Genomic DNA, 16,793 nt, shown 5'->3' on the forward strand with positions numbered 1-16,793 from the left:
CAAATGATTTGTTTGGCTTGCTCACAGTCCAGATGTCGATCCCATATAGCATGTTTGGGATGAGATGAAGAGACGTTTACCGAGTCATGTGCCGGCCCTCAGAAATTCAAGAGAGTTTCTCGACGTATTGGTGCAGGAATGAAACAATCTTCCACATAACGTGATCCAAAATCTGATCCAAAGCATGCCTCGTCGTTTGCAATCTAATATCACTGTCAGCGGAGGGAATATTCGCTACTGAAATTCTTGTAATTTCTTTGTTTGAACAAAAAGCATCAATTAAAAATGTAGAGACAGCAACCAAATGATATTAAATTTAGAGATGAAATTTGTATGCCATAAGATGTCATTTTAAAACCGAAAATTAAATTGTTTCGGGATTCTCTTAATATTCACAACGAATAACGAATTTATATTCCATTTGGTTGTTTGACTCTGTATGCTTTTCAATTAGCTCCAAGTATATCAGTCATCAAGAAAAATTGTAATCGTTTAAGGTATAGGAATATAAGAATATAAACCGTATTTCTAATAATTATTTTCATCTGAATGGCATATTTTTATATAAATGTAATTAAGAGCAAACAGTAGCGATCAACAGGTAGCAACAAACGCGTTCCAAGATTGCGGCTCTAATTTTGAATATTTTGTCGAGATATTTGGCACACATATTCGTAATATAATAAAGAATGGCGGTACAGAGCCCAATTTCAGAAATATGTTAGTATGTGGACATTACTCTATAACTAAATAAAATATTGAAAAAAGGTGCCTGTACCGCCATTAAGAAAGGAGAAAAATACACTTTCTTCAAATAAACTTTTTTATCCCGTGCCTAGATTTTGTGTCACATTGGAACTACTAAAAATCTATTTTTTCGTCACTGACTTGGCAACATTTCGCGCCTATGTATATAAAAATTATTGTTTTTGATAGTATAAACGTCACTGTCAGTGTCGAATTACCGACGCACTGTTGCCTCACTTTTGAAAGTTCGTAGAACTTTCGCAATCTTGGACCGCGTTCGTTGCTACCTGTCGATCGCTACTGTGTGCTCTTAAGTCACATACACTAAACAAAATTAAAAAAAACCTTAATGATTATTCGAATAAAAACATAGGGGTAGCAAAAAGGCAGGTCATAAATTAAATCACCTATTCTGGGACCAAAAATAGTTTGATTGAACCTAACTTACCTTAGTACAAATGTGCACATAAAAAAAGTTATAACCCTTTGAAGTTACAAAATGAAAACCGATTTTTTCCAATATATCGAAAACTATAGATTTTTTATTGAAAATGGACAAGTGGCATTCTTATGGTAGAAACATCTGAAAATTTTACAGTGACATTCGTACACCCTATATGAAATTTATGGGGGTTTTGTTCCCTTAACACGTTCGGTGCCCATGCCGCATGAGTGTCGGCCCGACGGTTTCATTGAGGGTACCGACGACGCACGAGTGTCGTCAGTAGTACTGTGTTACTAAATGAACGATCTAAGTACGTGGTACCAGCCAAGTGGAGCTTGTTCAAGATGGTCACCGAACGTGTTAAACACCCCCAAATATTTTTGTACGTTCCAATTAAATTATTATTATGGTCTTCTTCTTAAAGTGCCTATCCGCTCCGCATGTTGGAGATCATAATTGCTATCTTGACTTTCTTTATCGCAGCGCGGAATAGTTCAGTGGCAGTCGTGTTATACCACTTTCGTAAATTTTGAAGCCAGGAAATGCGTCTTCTTCTCGGTCCTCTTTTACCATTTACCTTCCCTTAAAGAATCAGTTGGAGAAGGCCGTAACGTTCTTGGCTTCTCATTACACGTCCTAGATATTCTAAACCTACATAGTTAAACACAATGTTTTTAAAACTTTTTTGCCTATTAGTATTTTTTAATAAGGCAGTTTTCATCGAGATATTTTGAACATTTGTAAAATGCTTCACATATTTGTAAATGGTTAAGTAAGATTATAGAATTTTCATCTTCTTCTTCAACCTGTGTTCGTCCAATAGGCCTTTTCCATTTGCTTCCATTTCTTGGTCTCCAGTTTGTTAATCTCTGTGTCCATTTTTCGGGATTATCTCGGGCAACATGTCCGACACATTGCCACTTGAGCCTTGCTACACGTTCTGCGTCATCACTGATCTTTGTTTTTTTACGAATGTTGATATTTCGAATCCTTTCTCTCAAATTATAGAATAATATTCTCATAATATTATTACCAGGTCTAATAATCTTACTTAACCATTTAAAAATATGTGGTGGATTTTAGAAATATTCGAAATATCTCGATAAAAACTGACCTATCGAAAAAGTACTACGAGGCAAAAAGTTTTAAAAGCATTGTGTAACTAATGGGACCACAATACCACAATAATAATTTAATTGAAAGATAGACAAATATTAGGGTGGGGGTTAAGGAAACAAAACCCCCATAAAATTTTTGTGAGGTGCATAAATTTAACTGTTTTTTTTTAAGATCTGTATGTAATCTGTGTTAAGAATTCCACAAATCTATTTGTAATAAAAAATCTCTAATAGTTTTCGATATATTGGAAAAAATCGATTTTTATTTTGCAACTTCAAAGGGCTGTAACTTTTTTTTATGTGCACATTTGTACTAAGGTAAGTTCATTCGATCTATTTTTGGTCCCAGAATATGTGATTTAATTTATGACCAGTCTTTTTGTTACAACCTGTATACAGAATATATACAATACAATATGAATAAAGAACTATATGTTATTAACCTACTCATCATAAAATTATTAAACTTCCCCAAAAATTTCTTCCCTTATAACAAGATGTCTCAAATCATCTCTTGGAGAAAAACTAACATCTTCCACATAGTGTTGTTGAATATCATAATAAATAGGCTCATTCCTAACATGATTAGGCTTCAGAACATCACCAAAATATGCCTTTTGGTCTTGGGTAGATTTTTTATTGCTGTATAAGGGTTGTAAACTGTCTTTATTGTTGTTGGTATCAAAATCATACTTAAAATATTTATGTGCCGAAATATTGAGACTATCATTACCAGCCACGATGTTATTAATAGAAAAATCGGGACCAGTGAATGAGTGTTCATTCTCATGCTCATGCGTGTTAGTTGACATTTCAAAAGCACCAAATTTGTTAGAAAAAACACCACAACTACTTGCATTTTGGTGTGATTCAGGCAAAATGCTATTCTGACTGGAGATCCTTGACAAAATAGAGGAGTTCTCAGGAGGATAATAGGACGAGGTAAAAGGCGAAGTGCGATGGATAAATTGGGGAGAATTGTACATTGAGAGTGCGGATTTTCTCGATCTGCTTCTGGAATGTCGATGTCTATGTGGTAGAGAGTTGGTTCTGGGGGCAATGCGGGGTTGAAGGTATATTGTTGGAAAGGAAATTTCGGAAAAGAAGTCTTGGCCCTGAAAAAGAACGTACAATAAAAATACCACCACTATACCATGTTAATAATTCCTACACAAAACATATATCAAAGCCCCCCTCCTATTATAAATTGATCTACTTTCCTACAAATATAAACAGTATGCAATATACAGTACAAGCAATTATTATTATCAAATTATTGTGAAGCTCCTAGACCTCGATTGACCGCCGAATATTCCGTCCTATTTTTTGTAAAATCACGCAATCAAACTTTTTATTGCCTGTTTGATTTAAGATGTAAACATTCTTTTTAGAACCTTTTTAGATTTTACTGGAGAATGCGATTTACCTGTTTTGATGTATTACGTAAATAACTGTTTTCATTCTTAACCAGTCGATTTTACTAGAAAAAGGTTTGTTTTATGTTTTCCGAATAGTACTTTTGCTCGAGCTCTTCTAAATAGGCTGAAGTTTCAGCGACGACTTCATCGTTTGTTGCGAAACGGCGTCCTCCGGGCCTTTTTTTAGGTTTGGAAACAGGAAGTCACTGGCGGCAAGATCTGGAGACTATGGTGGGTGTTCAACCAATTCATAGCCCAATTCGTGTAATTTTGCCATGACGACGGCTGATCGGTGAGATGGTGCGTTGTCTTGGTGAAAGAGCACTTTTTGCATGCCAAACCGGGGTATTTTGACGCAATTTGGCATCGAATCGATCCAATAACGCTGCCGCCATTGATTGTCTTTCCTTTTTCCATGTAGTTAATGTGGATGATGCCCTTCGCATCCCAGAAAACAGTCGCCATCACTTTGCCGGCCAAATGTGCACTTTTTGCCTTCCGGTGTGTAATAATGCACTCAGGTTTTATCAACTGTGATAAATCGGCGAAAAAATCCTTCGTATAATCGCCAAATGCGTCTCCGAAGCGTTTTCACATTTGGTCGATTGTCAGCAAACGTGAATGATGTTGTGTACGCGTTCGTAAGAAATGTTTCGGGCCTCTACTAACTCGCGGAGCTTGATTCGACGATCTGCCACAATCATGTCATGGACTTTTTGTTGATCATTTCCGGTGTGGTGACTTCATTTGGCCTCCCGGGACGCTCATCATCAAAAACACTCGTACGACCACGCACAAATTCAGCATTCCAAAATTTTACTGTTGCTAACGAAGGTGCAGCCTCACCATATAGTTCATCCAGGTTTACTTTGATTTGCACATTCGTTTACCCCATTTTTTGAAGGAACTTATCACTGAACGATACTCGATTTTTTCCATTTTTTCGAAAACACAACAGTTATTTGTTTCTGACGGCTCGGCTGTAAAAATCAAACTCATAGTTTTTTTGGCTTAAAATTTTGATAGACGTCATGTCATGAATGGCAACTGTCAAAACTGAGAGCAATTCGGTATCAAGTAACGCAATCTATCAAAGGCTAGTTTTATATCAATCTGTTCTCGTGCAGTGGAAGATTTACATTGCTAATAACTACTTGCATTTTGGTGTGATTCAGGCAAAAGGCTATTCTGACTGGAGATCCTTAACAAAAGGGAGGAGTTCTCGGGTGGATAATAGGAAGAGGTAAAAGGCGAAGTGCGGTGGATAAATTGGGGGGAGTTGTACATGGAGAGCGCGCACTTTCTCGATCTGCTTCTGGAATGGCGATGTCTGTGTGGTAGAGAATTGGTTCTGGGGGCAATGCGGGGTTGAAGGTATATTGTTGGGAAGGAAATTTCGGAAAAGAAGTCTTGACCCTGCAAAAGAACATAGAATAAAATACCAAAAATACCACCACAACACCAGTTTAATAATTCCTACACAAAACATATCGAAGACCCCCTTCGTTTATAAATTATTTTCCTTTCCCACACATATAAACAGTATGTAATATACAGTATACCATTAAACCAATACAAGCAATTATTATTATCAGATTATAAATATATTATGTATTAGAAATGTAAAACTAACATTATCTGTATTTAATTGCTCTATAAATTTATTTTAAAAAATGTGTATACAGGGTGTCCAGAAATTCTACCGACAAACGAAGACAGGAGATTCCTCAGATAACTTTAAGACAATTTAACCCAATTCACCTAGTCCGAAAATGTTTCCTAAGGGAGCTAGAGCATTTAAAGATGGCGTCTGGTAATTAGTTTTTCTTAAATACCTCCGGAACGCTTCTATTTAGAAAAATAAAAATTGGTATGCGTATTTATCTGCCAGATACAAATCGATTCCATCCATTGCGAATTTGTAGTACCGGCCATAGGCGTCCGTTTTGGGTAGGGCAACGGTTACTTTATCGCATAACTTTTTTGTCTTTAATTTTTAAGCATTTTTGACTCTAAATTATTAAATTGTAAGGTACTAGATGAGTACTAGGTAAGTACTAAATGCTACTCTTGCTTTAAGTCGATAGGATACACCGTTTTCTAGAAAAATTAATTTGAAAATTTTTCGTTTTTTGAATTCCAAAAAAATAAATTCAAAAAAAAAATATTTAAAAAAACTATTTAGAAAAACGAAAACTTATACGTTTAATTATATTCCAGAGATGAATCGATTTCATTAATTGCGAATTTCTAGTACCGGTCATATGCGTCGTTTTGGGTAGGTCAACGGTTATTTTATCGCATAACTTTTTGGTCTTTGATTTTTAAGAATTTTTGAAACTAGATTATTAAATTATGAGCTATTCTAGTAGTAAAAGTTACTTCTGCTGTAAGTTGGTAAAATACACCGTTTTTTTTAACTATTTTTCATTTTTTTTTTCAAATTTAAGGGACGAAAAATTTTCAAATCGATTTTATTAAAAAACGGTGTGTCCTATCAACTTGAAGCAAGAGTACCTTTTAGCACTAGAATACCTCACAATTTAATAATCCAAAGTCAAAAATGCTTAAAATTTAAAGACAAAAAAGTTATGCGATAAAATAACCGTTGCCCTACCCAAAATGGACGCCTATGACCAATACTAGAAATTCGCAATGGATGGAATCGATTTATCTCTGGAACATAAATATGCGCACCAATTTTCGTTTTTCTAACTAGAAGCGTTCTGGAGGTATTTAAGAAAAACTAATTACAAGCCGCCATCTTCAAAGAGCTCTAGCTCCTAGATTGAATTGTCTTAGAATTACCTAAGGAATTTCCTGTCTTCGTTTGTCGGCAGAGTTTCTGGACACCCTGTATGACAACTTTTCCGTCCTGAACGCCCATGGCTTCTATTTTCTTCACTATTTTTTTCCACTCATTTCTGTTTTTAGTCTTTTCCCCCCAGTCCTGTATTTTTAGTTTTTTACATCGGTTTTAACCTTTGTTAACCACTTTTTTTGTTTTCCTCTTCTGCGCTTTCTGTCTGTACCTCCTAAAGAATTAACATACTTTTGTGGTCATCCTATAAACATGTTCCATCCAATTTATTTATTATTTATACATATGACCTGGCCTCTAGTGACTAATCCAGGTCGTTTTTTCCTGATGGGATTACAGATATTTTTTTTTTATATTTTTACATTTTTTACTCAACTATTAAATCTATTTTTACAATAACAATTTGCCATATTCTATTAATTACGTATAACAAACAAATTTAAATAAACAATTTAAAATATTTTTGGTACTATCAACTCCCTTCTAAGTTATAAAGACAGTCCCTCTATTTTCAGAAGAGAGTTGGTAGTTTTTTTTTTTTTTTTTTATTTTTATGAATTATGTATTGAATTATTATTTTTATTTATTTATTTTATATTGAATTATTATTATTATAATTGTAAATATCTATTTTTGAATTTATATTTTATTTTATTTATTTTAACTTTATCTTACTCAACTTCATCAGGGTTGGATTATTGGTTGTCTTCTTCTATTATTATAGATTTCTTGTTGTTTTTTAGATATTATTTGTGTGAGATTGTTTAATATTTCAAAATATTCTTCATTTTGTAATATATCTCTTATTTCAATTCTTTCTAATCTTCTTCTCATTTCTCTATGTTCTTCATTTTCTATAGTATTTTCACAATGTAACACTATATGTTCTGGTGTACCTAGTTCTCCACATTCACAATATGCATCATCTTTTAAGTTAAATCTTTCCAAATATGTTGGGTACGGTCCATGTCCTGTTAAAAAGTGTATTAAACCTTGTTTTGGATTAAAATAATTTGGAATGTTTTCTAATATTGGTATAAAATTGTATAAACGTCTAGATTTTGTTGAATTTTCCCATTCATTTTGTCTTTTTCTATTTATTATTTCTTTTAATTCTCTTTTATTTCTTATATCTAATCCTATTATTTGTATTATTTTTTCATATTTTTCTTTTTTTAGCCAATAATTACATGCTCTTTTTTGTGTTTCTAAATGCATTGGCATTACTCCAGTTAAAACTGTGAGTGCCTGTGTTGCAGTTGTTCCAAATGCTCCCGTCATTCTTACAAGAAATCCTCTCTGAGCTCTATTTAATTTTTCTGCGTTTTTTTTATTTATTAATCTATGTGCCCATACACTTGAACCGTACCCTACAATTGATGCAAGTATTGTACTTAGGTATATTCTCATCTGTCGGAACGAAATTCTATATTCCTTCTGTGCTAGACTAGCAATGCTATGCATGATCTTTGTTGCCTTTTCACAGACACAATTCATGTGTTTTGTAAATAATTTTTGTTCGTCTATTATAATACCTAAATATCTTGTTTCCATTTTTCTTTTTATTGTTTTCCCTCTAATTTTTATAATTGGATCTCTTTCTAAATTTCCTTTTATTAAACTATATGTTGTTTTTGAATCTGATATTGTTAATTTTACTTTATTCATCCAATCATTTACTCTTATTAATATTTCATTTGATTTATTTTCTAATTCTCTTCTTGAGTTTGCATCTATGATCAACAACAAATCATCTGCATATGCTATGCTTCCAAGCACTTCAGGATCTATAGTCAATTGTTCCAACAGTTCCTCTAGCATTACATCCCAGAACATAGGTCCACAAACTGATCCTTGTGGACATCCTTTTGTGATATGTTTTGTCTTTTTTCCTGTTGGACAGCTTAGGCTTGCATATCGGTCTTGACAGTAGTTTCTGAGACTTCCGTACAGATTCTTTGGACATCTCATTCTTCGAAGTCTTTCAAAGAATGACGGCCACCAAAGATTGTCAAAAGCCCCAGACACGTCTATAAAGATCATTAAAACATACTTTTTTATGCTTTCGTTTACTATTTCAAATACTTTATTTATTGCATCTTCTGTTGATCTACCTTTCCTAAAACCATACTGACCAGGATGTAATCCAATTTCTGTTCTTATTTGATTTAATTTTTTACATAGTAATTTTTCTTGTAATTTTCCCATTGTATTCAATAAACATACCGGTCTGTATGATTTCGGCAAGGCAGGATCTTTATCTTCCCCTTTATGTATTATTATAACTTCTGCTTGTTTAAAATTATTGGGAAACCTTCTTTGTCTAAGACATTCATTATATAATGATGTTAGTACTGGAATTATTTGTTCCGACAATGCTTGAAGTATTTCAACATGAATATTATCCGGTCCAGGTGCCTTCTTTCTTTTCATTTCTCTCATACTTTCATATACTTCTTCTTCTGTGAATTCCTCTATTTCTCTTTCTTCTTCTATTTGGTATTCTTGTATCATTTCTTCTCTTATATTTCTTTGTTCTACTGTTTCTCCTTCTAATTTATCTGGAGGTAATAATACATTAAGTAATGTTTCGGCCGATTCTTCCCAACTTTCTGTAAATGTTCCATCTTCTTTTTTTAAAGTAGAAAGCATTGTCGGACATCTAATTTTTTTAGAAACTATTTTATATGGTATTCCCCACATATCTAATTCTAAGTGTCTTGATACGAAGGTTTCCCAACTTTTAGCTTTTGTTATTTTTATTTCTTGTTTATATTCTTGTTTTAGTCTTCTATACTCACCTAGAAGGATTTGCCTCTCAAGATAGATACCACATCGTTGATATCGCTTTCGCGCATATCTAACTCTGCTTCTCATTCTTGTGAGGTTTTCCTTCCAGGCTGAGTTTTTTACTTTACTATTTTCTTTTATTTTTGGTATTGCTATATCCATTGCTTTTTTAATTTGTTTGGTTAATTCTTTTGTTGCAATATTTATATTAGATCCCCTTTGTACCAGACAAGGTGGTCGAAACTCAGACTTTAATAGTTCATAATTTGCTTTACCTATATTGTATCTTACCGAAGATATTTCCCTATTACGTGGATTTAGGTTATTAAGATTGAAAGTTATATTATTATGTTCCATCCAATGCGTTCTTTGTGCTTTTACTTTTCGTATTATGCTTGGTTGATTGTAGAGCTCCATTACTTCCTTATTTGTTCTTCTCTTCCACACGCCGCCATTGTCCTTTGCTCCTCCATATATCTTGCGTAATATCTTTCTTTTCCATCATTTCCGCCAAGTTTTGCAGGCATACCTAATCGAAGGTTGCGCTATCGTTTTCTAAATCCTGATTTTTGTATTCCCGAATATTAACTTATTCACTTTGCTTACTGCTACACCAGCTTTACTTCCTTTCTTCTTCTTAACGTGCCCTATTAAGTCCCCTTGACGTTGGCGATTAACATGGCGAAACTGTCTCTGTCTCGAGCTATTCTAAATAGTTGTTCTGCTTTCTTTATTCCTGTCCACTCCCGGATATTCTTCAACCAAGAGGCCTGCTTTCTACCAATTCCGCTGCGTCCTTCGATTTTACCCATCATAATACGTTGAAGAATATTATACCGGTCTCCCCTTACTACGTGTCCAAAATAGGCCATCTTTCTATATTTGATGTTATCAAGCAGCTCGCGGGCAGCATTTGCTAAGGATTGCCACATTTGTCAGCATAGCCGTCCATGGTATTTTCAGTGTACGTCTGTGCAGCCACATTTCAAAGGCCTCCAAACGATTAATGGTGGATATTTTTAATGTCCATGCTTCGACACCATACAAGAGGACTGACCAAATTGAAGTTGCAAGTTATCATTACAGAAGAATGACCTCATTTTTAAAAATGTCGTGCGGGCTATCTCCATTCTACATTTTATCTCTTTACCTGGATCTATTGTTCAGTAATATGACAACCAAGATATTTAAAACTGGGTACTCTTTGAATTATATGATGATCAATATATAACCGTGAATCTTGATGGGCCAAACGGCTAATATACGGATAATAACGTATAATATTACAGTTATATACCACAAAATACAAAGATCTAAAATAAATATACAATTTTCATATCTAGTATCTACTTTAAATCAAATTCATATTTACAGCATCCAAATACGAGATTTTGGAACAAAATACACTTACCTTGCTTTCTGACATCCACAAAGCACCGCTTTGTTGTTTATCTATAATTTCTCTAACCTTGCGGTACCATGTATCAGTATTATCGTTAAGAGTTACCATGGCACTAAATATATGGCCCCAGACTTTGTCTAGTTTCTGGCATTGTTCCAAAAGTTTTTTCGAACTTTTATGGGCAGACCTACAAACATAATAAATTTTGTAACTAACTCAGGAACGGAAGTTTTTTAAGTTTTGAAGAAAAACATTAGTGCCGGAGAGCTCAGGCGGTAGAATATCTGACTTCCACGCAGACAGCGAAAGACCCCAGCGCCGCACAGTGGTTCTAAATGCTGAAAACGTGGTCATGGGGTAAAATAAAAAAATCCCTATTTAGAGATTTTCATGTTTACAGTTGTTTTCTTATACTATCGTAGAGTCGTAATACGCAGGTATACGGATCAGACCGGATCGAGTCTTATTCATAGCTCAGGGAGAAGTGAGCCATGTCCATGTACGATGTTATTTTGGCCGGCAGTGAAACTAAAAAGAAAGCGTACATTGAAAACGCTGTAAAACGTTTTGTAGTTTATCAATTTTATCACTGTAAAGGAGATTCTTTTTTTCAAGCATGTATACTTCGTCTAATATACTTACTGTTGCACGTCATCCGCGTCATAGCCCGTGACGGCACATGATACCAACACGAAATATTTAGGTGGTAGGTGTGTTCTTTCTTAGAATCATTTTGCCGAGTACACTGGAATTACAGCCACTAGGCATATTTTATTATATACGCGTAGAAATAATATTTGAAGATTTCTATTAATGTTAACTTAAAGAAATACACAATAATATGTTTCATTTAATTTATATAAATGGATTATAAAGCGTTTTTATGAAGCACATTTGTTCGGAACACACTGTAGCTATAATCGAACAAAGGTGCCATTTTAGCATAAATTGGTACATTTATTTGACAGTTGCGGTGATGACACTTCATATTTGTTTTTATTCTTTACTATAAGTACTTGTTGAAGTTATACTTCTTTACCGGCGATATGAGGGTGAATTTTTATATGTTAAAACCTATGATCCCGGCGCATGCGCATTATAACTTTGTTCTGATTGGATGTTCAAATGACATGTCAAAAATTATTCAATATGGCGGCTGTGGCACAGTTGTAGTTAGATTATTAATGGTTGTTGCGTTTTAAAATTTGTGTGAAAAGAAACAACAAACAAAAGTTAGTTAATAGTTATACTGCATTTTTAAATAGTTTTCATATACCTATATTTTTGGACTTTTGGACTATTTTGGACAAGGAAAACTCATTCTAATTTGGTAAGTAGTTTTTATTATAATCATATTGTAATTATACATTTGGATTAGGTTGAAATACAGTAGAGCGTCGATTATCCGAACTAATTGGGGGACATAGGTGTTCGGAAAACCGATTTGTTCGGATAATCGAACTACAATATATTCATACATATTTATAGTCATACATATTTATCCACAAGTGAATAAAAGCCATATTTATATACCTACATATTTATTTATATCTTGATAATGACAACTAGCAACTAAACAAAAAAGTGCAGTCTTTGAAACAACATAATTATTTTTGGATACAATATTGAAGAAAATTGAAGATATTTTAAGCGTCAATTACTAACGCTTGCTCGGTATTCGAGTGCGGGACACGGGAGTCGATAGTTCGAATAAGTGGTCGTTCGGTTGATCGACGTTCGGATAATCGACGCTCTACTGTACATTTATTTCCTCAATAATGGGGATTTTAGAGAGAAATCCCAAATTAGGTCCGATTTTTATTATTTTTAAATTATGATTTTTTGGCGTAGATTTATCTATCTAGTAGGTATGTAATGCTTTGATTTACATACTTAATTTGATTACCAACAAAAGTTCTACCAATCTTCATTTAATATATTGTTTTCTTACTGTTTTGTTATTATTTTAATATTTTCTTCCACAAAATTTAAACTACATAATTTAATTATATTCAAAACAACTGTCAAACAGTAAAACGTTCAGTTACCCTATTTTTCCACATGACAAATAATGTGGAATTGGACGAGTGAGTCTAGGCTTCGTTCAGAAATCATTTTTTCTTTGTGGCATTTTTCAATGTGTTTGTGTGCGTTTTATTCTTTTATTTTTTTAAATCTTTGGTATTGTCTTAAAAATCACATAATATGTAGTAGAAGTATAACTTCTTACGTGCGTACAAAGTACACACACATTCTTTTTTTATTATATTTATTGTTTTTATTATTTACTTTAACGTAAGATTATAACTTAATTCTTCTTTTCTATTTCTAAAGTTTTTATTTATTTACATTGAATATTAATTTCGTTTTGTTTTATAATCCACTTCCGCAAAACTTATGTGATATATTTGATTTAAAACGGATTCAGGATTTTTTTGTACTTTGGCAATTATATCAACTTAGATCTCTGACGTAGATAATGACGTGCAACGTTAAGTATATTACACGGACTGTATTAATGTAAGATAAAAGTTTACTTGAGATTTGATAACAATAAATGCATAAAATTTGTTAATGAATAAACAGTAAAATTATACATGAAATAATCAAAATTTCGTAAAAACACATTCAAAAAATACATAATTCTGCGATTAATAATGTTTACTCATGTACAAAATGTACAGTAAGAAGATACAGAATAACACTGGTTTGGCTGCCTTTAACTGCATTTGCATTGCTGGAAGTTGTTTCAATACAAAAGTGGGAAATGACACATATTACATGATTCTGGCGATTGTTGAGTATCTATGGGCGCTTGTACATAAGTAATAGGTTCTGAATATTGTACTTCAAAAAGAAAATGTATTGGTAATCAGCAATTTAAAAAGTATCTTATAATAAAAAAATATGCGTTTAAAATAAAATTTTTGTATGTATTTCGGCTATATTAGATCCGCCATTTTGTTTTCAAAAAAATAATGTTAGATTTGTAATCAGCTACCTTAAACTACCAAATTTGACAAAAACATTTTCAAAATTGGAAAGAAATCCTTTGTAAAAGGTATAAAATTTTTTTATTAAAAATCCCTTAAAAGGGCTACATCACAACAAAACGTTTTCGATTTTTATAAAAAATCATCATCAGTGTTCGATAAACTGGATGCTAGCTGAGCCACAAAAGAAAAATATCTGGGTAAAAACCCTTTACATATAATATAGATGCCTTAAAAGTGCATACTTCGATAAAAATGCCTGTGATGGTCACATGGCAAACAGGATAATGCCCTAAGGTAAGGTATACAGGTTTCCCAACACGTGGGATCCAAATTGAGTTGATCACATTTCAATGACTTAATGGCAACTGGCCATTTTCCACTGGCCATGGACCAAATGGCACATTTTCGTTTTGATTGATATTTTCAATTTCTTTCCGCCATGTTGGATCTGCCATTTTCTTTTTCAAAAAAAAAAATAATGTCAGGTTCGTAACCAGCGACGCCAAAAACCCTTAGTACGAAAGTAATTCCGAAGTGTATGAACAATATACGCTTTTAAAGGTTCATGATCACGTTTTCGGCATTTGGAACCACAGTGCGATGGCCACAACATAATATAGATATTTTTAAATAGTTACAGGCCCAGGTTGACAGCCTGAATAAAATGAGTACCTTGGGTAAAATCAAAGTTAATAACAGGCGCTAAAGCGTAGCACTGGTCCTGTTACCTTCCTTGTATAGCGTAGGCCCAAGAGATAGCAGACTACCCTGCTATAATTTCAAAACCGCGTCAGCGGTATAAAAGGGAGACTACTATTATTATAAACAAAAATAAAATAGTACTTTTGGGCCTATATTTGTAGACTTAAATTTTGTGGGTTAAATTTTGAGATAAGTTATACATTTTTAACACTTTCATAGTTACTTATATTAATATATTCTGTTGCAGCATAGCTCTGAGATGGCATTGTAAGCGGAAAGCGCTCAGCAAGGAATTAAATATTTTACACACTTAAAATATTTTCTTTTTAATTCATTCATTTATAATAAAAGAGTTAAATGAAGAGACTGAACTTACTTAGGCAGACCTTGTCGAAGCTGCTTTATTACTATTTTCGTCTCAGCTTTGAAGAACACTACTATTGGATACATTTGAGCATAATTTAATCTTTCTACAGCGTTAGGCGTTATGTCTAGCAACGCGTGTTTTCCAGTTGATATGGCGTCTCGAATGGCTGACAATCTGATGATATTTGCGTTTGATAACGATTTGCTAGATTTGCTACTTACATCAGAAGCGTCTAATTCTAAAAGAAAAAAAATATACGTCATTTATAAATAAAAATGAATAAATATTTTCAAAATAAGTTATCAATCGCAGTAGCAAAGAAAACGACAATAAATATCGTTCCCATACCACCAGATTGACAACAGGTGGAACACTTTCTTTGGTTACAACCTCCCGAGATTTTCAAAAATTATAAATCATACAGGATGCCGAGGAAATTAAGATGAGAGAATTTTAAATAATTCACAACCAATCTGCTCAGCGTGGTAAAAGTTTCAACAAGAAAGATTCCTTAGTACTCAACAAAAGAGTAAATGAATTAAAATGTATAAACATTTTCAATTTCTTTGCAACACGAAAATGCAGCAGCTGCATAATACTCTGGTTTAATCGGAGAGTGCAGGAAGAGTCTATACCGGTTTCGGAGGTTTTTCCTCCTCATCAGTAGTCCCATATCCTCTTCTCTCCGATTTCTCCAGGTATCATACTTTGGGCCTTTCCGAATTGCAAAGAACGAAATGCCGCGGATGAACTAGAGCCGAAGATCTACTGAAAAACAAAATAAGTTATCAATCGAAGTAGCACAGAAAACGACAATAAATATCGTTCCCATACCATCAGATTGACAACAGGTGGAATACTTTCTTTGGTTACAACCTCCCGAGATTTTCAAAAATTATAAATCATACAGGATGCCGAGGAAATTAAGATGAGAGAATTTTTTTTGTAAATCATACATTTCGAGATTTTCAAAAATTATAAATCATTCAGGACGCCAAGAAAATCTCGGGAGGTTGTAACCAAAGAAAGTATTCCACCTGTTGTCAATCTGGTGGTATGGAAACGATATTTATTGTCGTTTTCTGTGCTACTTCGATTAACTTATTTTGTTTTTCGGTGGATGGCTCTAGTTCATCCGCGGCATTTCGTTCTTTGCAATTCGGAAAGGCCCAAAGTATGATACCTGGAGAAATCGGAGAGAAGATGATATGGGACTACTGATGAGGAAAAAACCTCCGAAACCGGTATACTCTTCCTGCACTCTCCAATTTAACCAGAGTATTATGCAGCTGCTGCATTTTCATGTTGCAAAGAAATTGAAAATGTTTATACATTTTAAATATTTTCATTTCGTTGCAAAACGAAACCAAAGCCGTCTTATATTTCAGTTCGTACAGAGAGCGCTACAAGCACTATGACCGGTCAAAACTTAATAGTTTATCAACAGAGAATGCATATGCAGATATCTCTGAACAAACTAAAATAATTCAGGCTTACTAGCCTCGAATTGCAACTAACGAAATGGCATGGGTGTCTTAGCGACATCTGCTAGAAACAAGTCAAAGTTTTCAATCTAATAAAATATAAAATAATATTAAATTAAAACCGTTATTGGTACCATTTTTCTGGTTTCTGGCAACTGGTAATAAAATTTTTCATTTGTAGAATTTTTCATTTGTTCGTCCCAAATTTATTTTACTACTATCAGAAAACAGAAAAAAATATTTGAGTGGCTCGGTAGTAAACAATGGTAAGGGACAAATTTTAATTTTTCGCGAAATAGTATGTAAAAGGTGGCAAGGGACATGGCAAAGCAGAAAATTTTACTTAGTTTGTCCTCCTATTAATAGATGGAGCCAAATTTGTCGTTTTGAAGTTCGCATTACCTAAATTTTAGGCTATTTCTTTAGCCTTTTCTTTTAAAACTTGACCACTGATAGAAACATTTGGAACACTCTTCTCAGTAAACAACTCGCTAATTCCTGTT

The 16,793-nt window shown here is 33.5% G+C and overlaps 1 protein-coding gene across 4 annotated transcripts in view; it reads right to left on the reverse strand.

The window, feature by feature from the left end:
• The window catches only part of LOC114336287 (tight junction protein ZO-2), a 390,572-nt gene that overhangs the window by 65,746 nt on the left and 308,033 nt on the right, over positions 1-16,793 (reverse strand). For all 4 annotated transcript variants that reach the window (XM_050657746.1, XM_050657747.1, XM_050657749.1 and 1 more), the window contains exons 10-11: positions 14,816-15,044; positions 10,751-10,928 (exon numbers count right to left, since the gene is read on the reverse strand). In XM_050657746.1, the coding sequence (XP_050513703.1) occupies positions 10,751-10,928; positions 14,816-15,044 (407 nt within the window). The remainder of the gene's footprint in view (positions 1-10,750; positions 10,929-14,815; positions 15,045-16,793) is intronic.

The sequence above is a fragment of the Diabrotica virgifera genome, chromosome 8 (assembly GCF_917563875.1).
Source record: "Diabrotica virgifera virgifera chromosome 8, PGI_DIABVI_V3a".
Lineage (NCBI taxonomy): Eukaryota > Metazoa > Arthropoda > Insecta > Coleoptera > Chrysomelidae > Diabrotica > Diabrotica virgifera.